This window comes from Misgurnus anguillicaudatus, chromosome 17, assembly GCF_027580225.2.
Source record: "Misgurnus anguillicaudatus chromosome 17, ASM2758022v2, whole genome shotgun sequence".
NCBI classification, from domain to species: Eukaryota; Metazoa; Chordata; class Actinopteri; order Cypriniformes; family Cobitidae; genus Misgurnus; species Misgurnus anguillicaudatus.
The window spans coordinates 41526887-41543530 of record NC_073353.2 but is presented as its reverse complement, the minus strand read 5'-3'; the positions used below and the strand labels follow the sequence as shown (position 1 = coordinate 41543530).

General features: G+C 36.0%; 2 protein-coding genes and 1 long non-coding RNA gene across 4 annotated transcripts in view; 2 read left to right on the top strand and 1 right to left on the bottom strand.

Moving 5' to 3' along the window:
• Positions 1-5424, top strand: part of abcb11a (ATP-binding cassette, sub-family B (MDR/TAP), member 11a) — a 41285-nt gene extending 35861 nt beyond the window's left edge. For both annotated transcript variants that reach the window (XM_073854780.1, XM_073854781.1), the window contains exons 21-27: positions 90-293; positions 526-767; positions 965-1121; positions 3312-3509; positions 4598-4804; positions 4897-5043; positions 5181-5424. In XM_073854780.1, coding sequence (XP_073710881.1) covers positions 90-293; positions 526-767; positions 965-1121; positions 3312-3509; positions 4598-4804; positions 4897-5043; positions 5181-5381 — 1356 coding nt within the window. In that variant the 3' untranslated portion in view covers positions 5382-5424. The remainder of the gene's footprint in view (positions 1-89; positions 294-525; positions 768-964; positions 1122-3311; positions 3510-4597; positions 4805-4896; positions 5044-5180) is intronic.
• Positions 5425-11305: 5881 nt separating this feature from the next.
• On the top strand, positions 11306-15932 carry spc25 (SPC25 component of NDC80 kinetochore complex). The gene is made up of 7 exons (XM_055215902.2): positions 11306-11456; positions 11651-11813; positions 12132-12197; positions 12289-12435; positions 12809-12913; positions 13309-13407; positions 15643-15932. Exons 2-7 carry the CDS (start codon positions 11657-11659, stop codon positions 15774-15776), a joined length of 708 nt encoding a protein of 235 aa, XP_055071877.2. The 5' UTR covers positions 11306-11456; positions 11651-11656; the 3' UTR covers positions 15777-15932.
• Positions 15800-16332, bottom strand: LOC141350170 (uncharacterized). Its single transcript, XR_012358156.1, has 2 exons — positions 16186-16332; positions 15800-16108 (listed from the first exon to the last, which is right to left on the bottom strand). It is a non-coding gene; the product is annotated as an uncharacterized lncRNA (long non-coding RNA).
• Between the last annotated feature and the right edge of the window lie 312 nt (positions 16333-16644).

The following is a 16644-nucleotide window of genomic DNA, read 5'->3' as shown; positions in this document are numbered from 1 at the left end:
CCTTTCATAAAAATTCCAAAGCATTTTTAGAGCATTAAAGTTTGTCGAAAATGCTGTAATGTTTAAGTGTTTTATGCCCTCTCTTCAAGGCTACAGGTTCACAGATTGGCATGATTGTAAATTCACTGACCAACATCGGCGCGTCCTTCATTATCGCCTATTACTACAGCTGGAAACTGAGTCTAGTGGTCACCTGCTTTCTGCCTCTGATCGGCCTCTCCGGAGTCGTTCAGGCCAAAATGTTAACAGGATTTGCCAACGAGGATAAAAAAGCATTGGAAGCTGCTGGACAGGTAAAAGTCATCTTATGAAATTAATTCTTCAGACTTTGAATTTCGAATCCAGATTAAAATGCTCATCAATGCGCAGCAGTGACCTCCCTGGCTTCTCATGTTGGTTAAGATAATAAATTAAATTAGGTAGCACAGAACTGTTTCGAGCATTCTTTATGCAATTTATTGACAATTAGTGTTGTTTATCTTACTTTTGTTGGGACTATACAATGAAAGCACTTATTTCATGCAGGTCTCCAGTGAAGCTCTGAGCAACATCAGGACCATCGCTGGTTTAGCTAAAGAGAAGCAGTTTCTGGCTCAATATGAACAACAGCTGGAAGCGCCGTATACATCAGCGAAGAAGAAAGCTCACGTTTATGGCGTCTGTTTTGCATTCGCCCAATGTGTCATCTTCATGGCCTACGCTGCCTCTTTTAGATACGGTGGATTTCTGGTCAGTAATGAGGGACTTGCGTACATGATAGTGTTCAGGTTAGTGCTGGTACTCACTGTACTGGATAATTTTTTGTAAATTGTTTGTAAAGGGGTTCATGTCTTTGTGAATGTGATACTGCATACAGTTGTTTGTATTCAAATTGTAGTTTGTATAAGCGTTCACAAGGGATTTGATGTTGGGGGTGTCCATTTGTAGTCCATTTATGAAGAGATGAATGTTTTTTTTTTCTCAGAGTGATTTCGGCTTTGGTGATCAGTGGCACAGCTTTGGGTAGAGCTTCATCTTTTACACCAGACTACGCCAAGGCCAAGATTGCAGCTGCCCAACTTTTCAAGCTACTAGACAGAGTTCCCAAAATTAGCATCAGTAACACAGACGGACAACGATGGGTGAGAGACCTCAGATTCATGCAGCTCTCATCCAAACAGTAGCGCTCATGGTGACCACCGTTTGCCTCCAAATGGTCTAAAACTCTATAAAAGTAACACAAAAGTATCTCATATGATCATAAGTATCCTGTTTTCAGAGCTTACATAAAAATGTGAGGTTATTTTTAACCCAGCATTGGGTTAAAAATGGACGAATCCACACTGTAAAACAATCCATAGAAATTACAATGTTATTGCAGCTGGGTTGCTGTAATTTGCCGTATATTTAAATTAAGGTTATTTAATGGCAAGAGTTTGTTCAAAGTTAAATAAATTTTAAATATTAACAAGTCTTGATCTTTACAGAATAAAACTATACAATAACAGCCTCATGCAAAGCATTCTGGGAACCAGAAATCATCATCAACCTTTTTTGTTTTTTGCTCCAGATTTTGTTTCCCAGAATGTTTTGCTTGATGCTGTCAGGTTAAATTAACCCAGAAAATGTTTATATTTCACCTAACAATGGATTTAAAACAACTTAGCATTTTGGATTGAAACAACCCAGCATAGGTTACATTCGGAAAGTTGTGTTAGTCCCGAAAAATCTGATTGGTTTATTCGTGTCCATGGCACGAAATTCAGCATTTTTTTTGTGCCTTGAGCACGAATGTCTTTGTTGTGTCACTTGCACGAGTTTCTGTTGATGGTTTTTCGTGTCCGTGGCACGACTTTCTTTTCGTTTCATTTTATGTATTGTTTTCTTATTGTTTTTTCCTATTTTCTTGTCACTTGGGGTTGGGGTTAGAATCATTTTCTGTTACATTTTTAGACATCTCAACACAAACCCCAACTCCAGACGAGAATAGTTTTAAACGCGGAAGAAAAACATGAAGAAACCAATTCATTAAAGTACATCCTTACCCAAATCTAACCCCAACCCCAAATATAACCCCAACCCCAAGCGACAATGTAAAAAATAGGGGAAAAAAAGAGAAAACAAAAAGGAAAATGACACAAAAAAGACAGTCGTGCAACGGACACGAAAAACTATTCATAGAAATTGTGCGAGTGATACGAAAGAGACATTAGTGCACAAGGCATGAAAAAAAGCTTAATTTTGTGCCATCCCAGATAGCAAAAAATATCCGCATGGCTTCTATATGCCGCCAGCCCCAAGCTGTCGGCTATAGGTGCGTCCCGCTGGCGGGGATGAAACTTTTGCGGCCGAATACGTCACTCTCATTTGTTGCGAGATGCCGCCAGCATGCAGCCGGCGGACCGACTGCTTAATTTATGCAAAAGCGGCAGCCGCGGCGGTCCGCCGTCAGACCTATTTGCGATTACGCCCTTATGACGCTTACTGCCGCCAGAGCACCGCCGGTGGTCCGCCGACTCATTGCTATCTGGGATGGACACGATAAACTTTATACAATTGTTGTGACTATAACACGACTTTCCGTGAGATCATGTTGATGACATTACAACCCAGCAGGTTGGGTTTGTTTCTTTTTAAAATTTCTCAACAGGTGCTTTTAGCAAGTTTGATGGATGTTAATGTATTTTTAAACAAAACTGAATAAATTTTTATTTCTGAAATGATAACTGAGTGACATTTGCTGAATCATTAGGAATCAATTCTAGCAAACTACATACTATCTATATATTAACAAATAATAGGCAGTACAGTGTCTTTTGTCTTTGATGTATACATAAATGATTCATTTATTACATTATAGTGAATCCCTTGTATTTGAATCACACACTGTAAAAAAATTCTGTAGAACTTACAGTATTACTGGGTATTACTGGCAACTAGCTGCCAGTAACTTACTGTAGATTTTACATTTATGGTATTTACTGGTAACAGTTTGTTCAAAGTTCAATGAACATGAAACATTTTTAGTCTTTATCTTCTACAGTAAGTTACTGGTAACCATCTGCATAATTACAGCAAATTTTTACAGTGCATTGTAAATCTGACCCTGTCTGAGAAATCCAGACTAAAGTCTTAAAGTCATTGATTTTAAATAAATTTCAATGTTTGACATGATCTTACTCAGTCAATATTAAATATATCAAGATTATATTTTCACAGAATATTCTTTACATTATGTAGGATTATTTTATATAGAAAACAGTAAATCACAAAAAATGTCTTTAGCTGGGTTTTTACAAGCAAATGATGTTTTTCTTTGTGTGGCGTTACAGGAGGATTTTAAAGGCAAAGTGGAATTTAAAGACTGCAGGTTCACGTACCCAAGCAGGCCAGACATCCAGGTGTTGAGAGGGCTGAAGGTGTCGGTCAGCCCGGGTCAGACTCTTGCGTTCGTGGGCAGCAGTGGGTGTGGCAAAAGCACCAGCGTTCAGCTCATGCAGCGATTCTACGACCCAGATGAAGGTCAAGTGGTATGATGCCAAATTCAATGTGTTATATATAGAGAAGATATAGCTAGTGACTAATTTAAAATACATTTAAAGTTTTTCATTTCACTCATTCCCCGCCAGCCATTTTTAAAGAAGTTGCCCGCAAGCATTTTTTTTTTTTTTTTGATTTTCACAAAAATTTCACAAAATGCCTTACAGGAAAATTTTCTTCTATAAATATATAAACAGACAAATATATCAAATGAAAGAACAGACCGTCTGCTTTTAAACAAACAAACAAAACAGGAAAAAACTTTCATAATTTGTTCTCTTTTTATAATAAATATGGGTAGATTTCTTTAAAAATACAAAATTTTGAGCAAAAACCTGAAATAATTGCATTTTTGTAAAGGAAAATAATTTTGTTAGATATCAGATTCAGAACGATTATCAAAACATACACAGATTTTAAAGTTAACTAAATTCGTTTTTGCTTCAGATTTTTTTTATTGGGCAAGAGCGCCATCTATTGGATAATAACAGACTTACAGATTACAATAAAAACTTGTCAGGAAAGCATCATTTGCAGGAAAATGTTTTCTATTAAAAGGATAGTTCATTTTAAAATAAAAATTATGTAATCATTTACTCATCCTCATGTTGTTCTAAACCTGTATGAATTTCTTTTTACTGATGAACCCAAAAGAAGATATTTTGAGAAATGATGGCAAACATACAGCAATAAGTGACATAGACTTCCATAGTAGGAATAAAAAAAATGATGGAATTTAATGTTTACCGTCAACTGTGTGCTTACCATTAATTATCAAAATATTTTCTTATTATTTATCACAATACTTCCAAAATATTATTTTCCTACTATGGAAGTCTATGGTCACTTACTGCTGTGTGTTTACCATCATTTCTCAAAATATCTTCTTTTGTGTTCATCAGATAAAAGAAATTCATACCGGTTTAGAACAACATGAGATTGAAAAAATAATGACAGAATTTTCATTTTAAAGTGAACTATCCCTTTAATTGACGAGAAAACTCGTCAATGGCGGGGAAAAGAGAAAGATGTTTTTCACAAAATGATATGAAAACACACATTTGTTTTATTACCCCAGCTCATTGACGGACATCAATCTGACAGTATCAGCGTTCCCTTCCTGAGGTCTCAGATTGGTATCGTATCCCAGGAGCCGGTACTGTTTGACTGCAGTATAGCCGAAAACATTCAATATGGGGATAATTCTCGAACCGTCAGCGAGGAGGAGATTATCCAGGCTGCTAAAAAGGCATATCTGCACGATTTTGTGATGACGCTGCCCGATGTAAGAAACACTTTCCTTTAGATAATGGCTGACGTTATGGGATTACAGACGTTTCAAACCCATTCACTTTTTAATCCTGATGTGCTTTTCAGAAATATGATACTCAAGTTGGTGCTCAGGGCTCTCAGCTGTCCCGTGGACAAAAACAGCGTATAGCGATCGCCCGGGCCATCGTAAGAAACCCGAAGATTCTGTTGCTGGATGAAGCCACATCTGCATTAGATACAGAGAGCGAGAAGGTACCACAATATCAGTGTGTGAATGCTGAATGCTCAACAGCATACAATAACTGTAAATGTACAAATGTGTGTAAATACACATTTTGAATTGCAGATTTTAGCATTTGGTATAGTTATAATGATTTTTCACCCTTCAGACTGTTCAGGCAGCGCTGGACGAGGCTCGACAGGGACGCACATGTATTGTCATAGCTCACAGACTGTCCACCATTCAGATGGCTGACATCATTGCTGTGATGTCACAGGGTGAGGTCATTGAGCAAGGAACCCATGAAGAGCTCATGGCTAAAAAAGGGGCCTATTACAAACTTGTTACCACAGGGGCCCCTATAAGTTAAAAAAATATTTATACAAAAATAAACAGTGTGTCGTTCCTGTTTACACCTGGTATTAAGATGCATTTTCAAGTGGATGAGAGAGACACACTCCAGTTTTTTGACTTCCTGATTACTTCGAGGGGATTACTGATGGGTTTAAGTTCTAATATTCTGTCCGAGTCCTCTGCTTGTGTTGTTAGTAAACATGCTGCACAATGTTTTGTACATGTGTATACAAGAGCTTTCTCAGATATTTCAGAGCAGTGGACAAAATGCAACTTTCAAACGCTCACAAAATGAAACAAAAATAAAAGAGGCAGAAAGCAACCGGTTTAGTTATAGTAATGTTAGCCTCAAGACTGCACTGTGGGTGAGTTCGTGCTGGAAGTCAGGACCGGTGGAAAAACATTAAATAAATAGGCAGAGAGTAGGCAGTCTTGCTCGAAAACATTCAACCACATGAGCATCCAAAAGCAATCCGGTCGGATGCGTTTTTGAGTACCTCTGAATCAGTGGCGTAGCAAGTCAGTCCCGGGCCCATATGCAAAAAAAAATGTATGGGCCCCCTTAAGCCAAAGCCCCCCCCCCAACCTTGCCCATTGGCACTGTGGTGCGCAGGTCTGTTAACAACATATATATATCAAATATTTTAACTTTACTTTTTTACTTTAAAGGGAAGATTTAAATAAAGAAAAACAAAATGTTTTGGGTAGTTTTTGACTCGTGACTAACTTCTCCGCCTTCTCTTTTCTCTTTAAGGCCCCACTTTTATGTTTAGATTTGTCCATTCTTACTTTTCATGTATAGCCGCTATAGTAACCTCTCACACAGTTTTTTTTTTTCGGCGCGGCGGTGCGTCATGTAAAAAAATGATGGCATAGTAGTCTATGGCGGCCGCGCAGTGCAAAAAAATTTTAATAAACGCAAACAAGAAATGACTGAGAAATTAGAAATTAAGGGGTAATAAGATATTACTACATGATATGCATACAAAATATATTTATTGCAGCCACAAATAAAAATTTTATTGAAAAATGTTTTTATTAAAAGCTGGGGCGGGCCCCCCTATTGGCCCGGGCCCATTTGCACGTGCATACCCTGCATGCCCAGACGCTACGGCACTGCTCTGAATGTGGTTGAAAGTGGATGAGCTCAAAACGTTTCACACGCCATTAACACCTGTATTTACCCTCATCCAATTGTGGTTCGATCGACCAAAACGCATCTTAATACCAGGTATAAACAGGGTCACATAAAGAAACTGTATAAACAACAGATTGTTTCAGACACTCCTCCTCATGCCATTCATTGGCCGTATTGCTGTTTGGTGCTGCTAATGTTTGATGTACTGTAGCAGACTAATAGTTTTAATCTAAAGTTTCAAGTATTTATTAAAATTTGCATTTTCTTTAGTCACTGTAATGTCTTTCAACTTCATTATTTGTTTTATATTGTACATGAATTATACTTTGATACACAGGTTGTATGTGGTTTGTGTACTTGAATGACTTCAAATTTTACCTCTATGTTTATTCTTGACGGCATGTGCGCATCGATTGCGCAAGATTGTAATTGGTGTGCCAGTGTGCACTGCATTTTTTCCAAAAAGATTCTGGCCAAGCAGGCACGACTTTGATCAATCCATGCTAAATAATGCATATCTGACACTTTTAAATTAAAGTATAGAAAGTTTGCTAGTTAAACAATTCATTTACATATCAGAATTAATTGGCTTATATTTAAATTAAATGTACTTGTTTGTTTTATACAAATGTCAATGAAATGGTCATGTTTAATAAAGACATTTAAAGTGTTGTTTTAATTATGTTCTTATATCTGCACTCACCTAAAGGATTATTAGGAACACCATACTAATACTGTGTTTGATCCCCTTTCGCCTTCCGAACTGCCTTAATCCTACGTGGCATTGATTCAACAAGGTGCTGAAATTCTTTAGAAATGTTGGCCCATATTGATAGGATAGCATCTTGCAGTTGATGAAGATTTGTGGGATGCACATCCAGGGTGCAAAGTTCCTGTTCCACCACATCCCAAAGATGCTCTATTGGGTTGAGATCTGGTGACTTTGGGGGCCATTTTAGTACAGTGAACTCATTGTCATGTTCAAGAAACTAATTTAAAATAAAATTGCAAATGGGAAGAATGTGAATTTTTTTGTCAAAAATTGAAAATTAGGTGAAGGGAGGGAAGAGAAAAAGTGACCAGAATAGGGATCATATTTTTCCTTTAGAGAAAAATGGTGGTTCTGGAAAATGATGTGGGTTGATGCTGTTGGACCTCTCGTGGCCTCAGTCCTTGAGAGTCCTAAATTTGGCAGACTTCTACATTTTACTTTGTTCCTTCACCAACAAAGAGACTTTATTTTAATCTAGGATTGTATCTGCCACACCAAGTTCTTTAAAAGCAATTGATAGAGAAATTAAAGCAAACCAGCAGTTGCAGTTATATAACTCCCCATACTTCACCTGCATGGGCGTGATCATCTAAAAATAGTTGTTGTGGATTTATCTGAAATTATATCACACAATGATGAATTGAATGTCTTGCCGAGCGAGATGAATGTTTTGTATGCATTTTAACAATAATCCTTAAAGGAATATTCAATTCTCCCAAAAGAAAAATCCAGATAATTTACGCACCACCATGTCATCCAAAATGTTGATGTCTTTCTTTGTTCAGTCAAGAAGAAATTATGTTTTTTGAGGAAAACATTGCAGGATTTTTCTCATTTTAATGGACTTTAATGGACACCAACACTTACACTTAACTCAACACGTAACAGTTTTTTTCAACGGAGTTTCAAAGGACTATAACCGATCCCAAACGAGGCATAAGGGTCTTATTTAGCGAAACGATTGTCATTTTTGACAATAAAAATAAAAAATATGCTCTTTTAAACCACAACTTTTCGTCTAGGTCCGGTCCAGCGCGACCTAACATAAATGCGTAGTGACGTATGGAGGTCACATGTTACATATATAAACCGCACATTTGCGGACCATTTTAAACAATAAACTGACACAAAGATATTAATTAGTATCAGTTGACATACAACAACGTCGGAAAGGTCCTCTTTCAACACATTTGTAAACACTGGGGCGGAGTTTCGCAATCGTCTTCTGTGACCTCTTGACCTCATGACGTATTGCGTGGGGTCACGCTGGCGCATCACGACCAGATCTACATGACGAGAAGTTGTGCTTTAAAAGTGTATATTTGTTATTTTTATTGTCAAAAATGACAATCGTTTTGCTAGATAAGACCCTTATGCCTCGTTTGGGATTGTTTATAGTCCTTTGAAACTCCGTTGAAAAAAACTGTTAAGTGTTGAGTTAAGTATTAATTGTTGGGCTCTATTAAAGTCCATTAAAATGAGAAAAATCCTGCAATGTTTTCCTCAAAAAACATAATTTCTTCTCGACTGAACAAAGGAAGACATCAACATTTTGGATGACATGGTGGTGAGTAAATTAGATTTTTCTTTTAAGAAATGGACTAATCCTTTAAGTGATTTTCTCTTGCTGTATTATAAACTCAATGGGCTGTACAATACAAAGATTAATTTACCAGAATTAAGAGGGTTCAACGTTTTATCACTCTCTCTGCCTTGTCGCTGTAATAACTTAATCACAAACTTTTGTTTGTCTTAAATGCATGGTATAGCAAAACAAACTGTATATATATAACATCCTTTCCTTATTCAAAATTGAATTATGGATAGCACTGCTTTCCTAACAACCAACATTACAAAATCATAAGGGGCCAGTAAGTGGACTTATGCAATGTACAGTACCATGAGTCAACATGAGTAGGACAGTTTGCATTGAAGTATTAGTGATGTTATGACATTAGTGCTCTGTTAATTCTGCAAATGAAACACAGATGGTTTTTGCAACTAAGGAAAACATAAACCTGCCTGTCAGCGCGCTTTTTGGTTGACATTTTGAAGTGTTCTTCCATATAACGTGACAAATTTGAGGAAATTTTACTTACAAAAATGACATATGCATGTGTGTCTGGTCCTAGCTATTAAAGAATGTAAGATGCAACATTTTCTTTTGATCAAATGTACATTTTACACAATATGGCTTTGGTCCAGATATAGGGTGAAAGAGCAAGACTGTAATCCAGGAAGATTTTCTTGGGTCACGTTATAGCAGCCCAGATCCTGTTACTCTGTACTATCTTTATCTAATGCCTGCAGTTATTTCAGACTAGAGATTTATCATTTCAGAGAAAATGCATGTGGTGCTTGGCTTTGGTATATGTGTCTCTATAGGTCTCTTTTCAGTGAAAGTCAGTGGGATTTTCTTTTCACTCTTTATCATCTGTCAGGCACAAATCTTTTAAAAATAAATTACAGTAATCTGTGCTTTCTATATTTTGGTCTTCGGCAATTTGATACTAATACATCAAAGTAATATTCGAGACAACAAATGACAACAAAGCTGATGTATGACCATGTCAACACAGACCTTGATGGACATAAAATGTGAACACCATTGCTGTAGGACCTAAACATTAAAGTTTCATTCCTTTCATCATCTATAAGATGAATCATAAAAAGCCCATAAATACTGTTTAAAACCCCAAAATCATAAATATGAAAAGGAGTGCTATTTTAATGTCCTTTTATGTTATATCAATGCTGTCTGTCTTTGATATGTAAAGAGCATATTTTAGTACATCTCACATTCTCCATCCTTTAAAAGGGTTTGTGTCTGGAAACAACAGCTCTAACTGACTGGAAGTGCAGCAAAAATACTCATTAAAGCTTTAAACTATCTAAGGTCCAAACACTAGCTGTAAGATTTTGTGTATGGAAGATGAAATTTAAGATACTGGTGCTTTAATGTTTGATGTTATGTTCAGGATTAATGTCGGACAGAGCACATTTCTACACACTTAATGAGAGTATTTCATGGTGTGATGCTTTACTTGAGGACGTGTTTTTTATCCATGTTACAGCCATCAATTATATTGCAATGTTGCATATATTTAGGGGTTTTGATATACCTACAGAAAATCCAGCGAAAACCAGCATAAAATGGTGAGCTGTTTTTGCTGGTCGCCCAGCTTGGTATTAATGTTATCTGTGTAGCATGCTGATCTAGCTGTGTTTTGATCACTTTTTTGCCAGGCTGGGATGACCAGTTAAACTACTAAAACCAGCTACCAGCTTATGCTGGTCTTAGCTGGATTTTCTAGTAGGGAAATGTTTTTTTTATTGTCATAATGGCAATTGGCAACAAAGGACTAACGGGATGTAAAGTCATATTAGGGACATGCAAAAAACTATTTATTATCTACTTAAATTATTGGCAAAAGAGGCAACAGCTAATACCAAAGTAAAATCATGTTTACCTTTTGTTCACGCTGTAAATTAATTTGGGTTGCTTCATAATTTATCTTACATACTGTAGTGAGGACATGAAAATACACTTCATAGTTTATGATGAAATATAGATGATAGATTATGTGTGTGCTTACTGACATGTGTGCTTACTGACACCCAGTTTAAACCATCAGAAGGCTGTTTCTCCATTAAACACCAGATGGCGCAAATTTACACGTGCAGGAACAATAACAAACCATTGAATGATGTTATATTTAGACCTAACTGTAAAGTATTTGCCTTTGGAAATCGCATCTTAAATACTGAATTAATTAATTTCCACATAAACCTTGGTTATATTGCCACCATAAGTTATGGTAGTTATGTTATGGTAGAGCAATAGAGTTGTTTTTATATTTAATATTTTTTGCTTTATTCAAACAGTGTAAAACACTTTACTGTAGGTAACAATAAAAATAATGTTTTTAAGCGACACAAACAAGAAAGTAAAGGAATATAAAACACCCAAGAAAACGTATAAAATACTCTAAACAACACAATTTTAATTTGTATATTGGAGACAAAAATAGTTAAAAGCGGAACAGAAGCAACGTCCTACTTTTATTTTGTAATTATGATGACGCGTTTACTGACGTCTTTCCTGTGCAACTGTTGACGTTCCGGGCGCCGATTTTTGAAAACGAGAAAGCGTTTGTTTGTATTTTGACTCCACAACACCGGTGAGTTATTAAAACGAGGTATCACTACAGATGCCATATGATCAGTATTACATTAGTGTGTCATCTAAAGTAAAGTAATATTACGGCGTTATTATATTTAAATTAATATTAGCGACTGCAGCTAATTTCGCTTCGAGCGTAAGTTAATACTATGCTGTAAATGTGAGAGTAATGTGTCAGTTTGGGTTTGATAGGTCAACATGGCGTCTATCAGAGATTATAATGTGGTGGAGCAGTTTAACAGCAGACTGGAGGAGATCAGAACCAAACTTTTGGATCAGGCTATGGGTGAAGTGCTGAATGACACCGCCGCAGAGCTCTGTCAACAACACCGACACTATATGAAATCTGTCATGGGTGAGAAACATCATGTTTCAGTGCTTATCATGAATTGTCTGTGTGTGTATAATTTAATAAACACTTTACAGTGCTTTACATTAGATGAAGAAAGACTATTAACCCTAACCCTAAATCACTTTATGTAATCATTAATCCATGCACCATAATTAAAAATATGTACAGTAATAAACAGCAATATTTTACCTAAAATGTTTTGCTTAAATGCCAGATAATTGTGTTTACAAGTTTGTGCATGTGGTCGATGCTTTTATTCAAAGCAACTTGCAGTGCATTCAAGATATTTTTTAAGTGTGTTGTTAATTTTTTTCTACACAGAAACTTGTTTTAAGAAATGCAAGGAGGATGAAAGAATGTTTGACACCATACATGCATACAAAGAGGGTAAGATATTCATACACACACAGTGTAATGCGTCCATCCTTTGCATTGAGACGATCGTGAATAACCACTGTGATTTTTTGTACTTCATTAGATTTAAAGGAGAAAAGTGCTGTATTGAAAGAGAAGAAGGCAGAACAACTTGAGGTTGTGTCTGAGATCGAAGACAAGGTTCATCACAAAGAACTCTTAATTCAGAGGATTGAGAAACTCAAGAAGGATCAGGCCAAAAACAAAGACTGTGTGTTGTACTTCATTTCCTCTAATTTGATAACATACCCTTTATATTGGTGTAATTAAGTATCCCTTTAAAGTCCACAGTCAATCATTGATTGTTTACTTTATTAATGCATGTTAGTTATTACACACACAGATTCACATGTGCATGTTATTTCACAAAGAGAAGAAACTGACCATCCCCTAAAACTAAATTAAATAAATAAAATTAATATCTGATGGATAAAAATAAGTCCTTAAATTTTTAGCTTTTTATAAAATCCTGTTTCAGAAAGGTCACAGAAGTGATGCGTTGTCGGCTGAGTGATTTAGATGTTGGTTTGAAATTCTGCAGTGATTCATGTTGTGTCATGTGGTTGTTTCATTGCTTTTTATAGTGATTCAGTCACAAAACAAAGCCAACAAGGACAGATTGAAGAAGCTGAACATATGTAAGGAAGTCTTTCAGAAACATCTGAGTCTCGAGATCAGAAAAATTCAAGGTAAAATCTTTCTACCAAACAGCTTCACTAAATACATATTCATTTTCAAACATTAGATTTTTTAAATTCAAGACTGGAAATAATATGTTTTACCAAACTTAAACATTATGACATTGATTATATATTTTTTTTATTTAAACAAAATGTCAGATTTCATTGCTTAATTTGCTTTTATTGAAGATGATATTTAGATAATAATCAAATGATGTTAAAGTGCATATTGTCATTAAAGAAATAGAGAAGGCTGAAAATTGTTTGATTTTAACATTTTATTTTCACTAATACATGCATTAGTGGCCTTGGACTTTGGCATATAAACTAATATAATAAGACAGATGTGAACTCTGGGTTTTTTCCATGTATTGGGAGAATTTATGTTTTATATATATTTTAAGGTGAGAAGCTTCAGTTTGTCTTCAGGAACATCAGTCGTGAAGATCCAGACATGGTCCATGCATTCCTCCTACAGCTCGACGCAGAGGGCGTATACCACAGTAAATACTTAACCAATATATTTTTTTAATTGCATATTGTGTAATAAATCTACATGAGATCCTAATTCACCTGATGCACTTTTGACTCTGGTGCTTTTGCATTGTTTAGTTTGTGGTGGGCACATTCGTGACGCACACGTCCGAATTTATGCTTAAATGCAACTTCAATGAGGCTGAGCGGAGCGTGTTGACTGACGCCTCGGGTGTTTGTACAGAAACTGTCATGTGAGACAGAGGTAGTACTATAAACGCAGATAAACGCTATCTGTGCAAACATTTATTTGTGGTGGTCAATTTTAATTTTGTGGCGGACTGAGAAATAAATGAATGTATGGGAATATACAACGATGCTCTCACTTGTATGATGTCAGAGCAGTAGGCAGCTGAAATATAACGACACGCCTTTAATCCCTCCCACTCCGAAGTGTTACTAAACTCGATGGAAAAGCTAACCAAGCCAAAGTGAGGTGAGCTGACCCAAACCAAACTGTGGGGTACTATGCAATGAAAAAGTGCCATAAAAAAGAAAACCATTGTTGCTTGGACTTTTCTTTAACCTTCTGCATACATTTATGATTATGGCCAAGCATTGTACAACCCCAAAACAGAAAAAGTTGGGACACTGTAGAAATTGTGAGTAAAAAAGGAATGGAATAGTTTGCTAATCTCATGGACTTGTGTTTTACTCACAGTGGAATATAGATGGCATATCAAGTGTTGAAAGTGGGATATTTTGAGATGTCATGCCAAGTGTTGGCTCATTTTGGATTTCATGGGAGCTACACATTCCAAAAAAAGTTGGGACAGGTAGCAATAAGAGGACAGAAAAGTAAAATGTACATATAAGGAACATTTGAAAGACCAATAAGCAACTTATTAGGTCATTTGGCAACATGATTGGATATAAAAAGAGCCTCTCAGAGTGGCAGTGTCTCTCAGAGGTCAAGATGGGCAGAGAATCACCAATTCCCCCAATGCTGCGGCGAAAAATAGTTTTCTGAGTTTCTCAGAGAAAAATTGCAATGAGATTGAAGTTATCATCATCTACAGTGCATAATATCATTCAAAGATTCTGAGAATCTGGAACAATCTCTGTGCGTAAGGGTCAAGGCCGGAAAACCATACCGGATGCCCGTGATCTTCGGGCCCTTAGATGGCACTGCATCACATACAGGAATGCTACTGTAATGGAAATCATAACATGGACTCAGGAATACTTCCAGAAAACATTGTCAGTGAACACAATCCACCGTGTCATTCGCTGTTGCCAGCTAAAACTCTATAGGTCAAAAAAGAAGCCATATCTAAACATGATCCAGAAGCACAGGCGTTTTCTCTGGGCAAGGCTCATTTAAAATGGACTTTGGTAAAGTGGAAAACTGTTTTGTGGTCCAACGAATCAAAATTTGAAGTTCTTTTTGAAAAACTGGGATGCCATTTCATCAGGACTTAAGAGGACAATGGCAACCCAAGATGTTATTAGCGCTCAGTTCAGAAGCCTGCATCTCTGATGGTTTGGGGTTGCATGAGTATGTGTGGCATGGGCAGCTTACACATCTGGAAAGGCACCATCAATGCTGAAAGGTTTATCTAAGTTCTAGATACATATGATCCCATTCAGACGTCGTCTCTTTCAGGGAAGACCTTGCATTTTTCAACATGACAATGCCAGACCACATACTGCATCAATTACAACATCAAGACTGCGTAGAAGAAGGATCTGAGTACTGAAATGGCCAGCCTGCAGTCCAGATCTGTCACCCACAGAAAACATTTGGTGCATCATAAAGAGGAAGATGCAACAAAGAAGACCTAAGACCGTTGAGCAACTAGAAGCCTGTTTTAGACAAGAATGGGACAACATTCCTATTCCTAAACATTGGTCCTCCTCCAGCTGTTCCTTTATATATACATTTAAATTTTCCGGCCTCTTATTGCTACCTGTCCCAACTTTTTTTGGAATGTGTAGCTCTCATGAAATCCAAAATGAGCCAATATTTGGCATGACATTTCAAAATATCTTACTTTCAACATTTGATATGTTATCTATATTCTACTGTGAATAAAATATAAGTTTATGAGATTTGTAAATTATTCCATTCCTTTTTTACTCACAATTTCTACTAAGTCCCAACTTTTTCTGTTTTGGGGTTGTATTTCTGATATTGATTTGAAATGTTTATTTTTGCATAAGATGGTATTTAATGGCTTAAATGTGTTTTTTGTTTTCCTCAGTTATCTCCTGTGACCCTCCACTGGAGAAAATGGCACATCTTGAGCTCAGACTGCAGGAGACAAACAATTTCTCTGCTTTCCTCGCAAATGTCAGAAGAGAGTTTGTGGCACTTTGCAACAGTGGAAAGAAGTGACGTTCATTTATTTTACATCCATGTCAACAGACAGATTATCATCTTTTATTAACTGCATCATTTGTAAATAGTTAGTGACACTTGTTAACATTTTGTTAAGTTTTTTGCAATAAACATTTATACATAATAAACATAAGAACTAAAAAAGAAAAGAAAGTATTGCTGTTATAAGGTCTATTTCAAGTTGTACAACAATGACATGAAGTTTATTTGGCAACACTTTACAATATGGTCGTTGTATTTGTTAACATCAGTAATGTGTTATTTGGCTAATAGTGAGCAATACTTCTACAACATTTATTAATATTAATTCATGTCAATTTCAGCATTTACTAATGCATTTATAAAATAAAAAATTGTAACTTAACATTAATGAATGAAGTAAACAAACATGAACAATGGTATTGACAAAAACTAACATTAACCCGTATGTGTTGTTGGGGATGTTTTAATCCATAGAGGGTTTTTTTACACTTAATTTAGCCACAACTTTCTCTGTTTCAGCAAATTGAATGATTTTTGGTGACAAACCTTATATTTACATATATTTTAAGAAAATGCAATTGAAATTGAAATTTTTCAAAATCTATTTTGGACTTTCTATTTTGGACACGATATACCGTGTGGGCAAATTTACTATTCTTTCGTGTTAGTGGATAAAAACATCCATTTAATTCAACGGCTAAAAATGTATCAGATGAATATTTTTTCACATTTTTTTTTCATAAATCTGTTAACCAACCTCAGTACTGATCAAAACTACCAAATCTTCACAAAAATTCCATGATTTTAACTCTTTAATTGCCAAGTTCATTAGTGGTGTCACTGATTTGTGGAAAAAACACACACAATTACCGATTTTCAATAT

What these genes read in the sequence shown, in the direction of transcription:
- spc25 (XM_055215902.2), top strand. Translation starts at nt 11,657, where the DNA reads ATGGCGTCTATCAGAGATTATAATGTGGTGGAGCAGTTTAACAGCAGA. An exon ending in CTATATGAAATCTGTCATGG is followed by an intron (nt 11,814 to 12,131) that starts GTGAGAAACATC and finishes TTTTCTACACAG; the next exon opens with AAACTTGTTTTAAGAAATGC. An exon ending in CATACATGCATACAAAGAGG is followed by an intron (nt 12,198 to 12,288) that starts GTAAGATATTCA and finishes GTACTTCATTAG; the next exon opens with ATTTAAAGGAGAAAAGTGCT.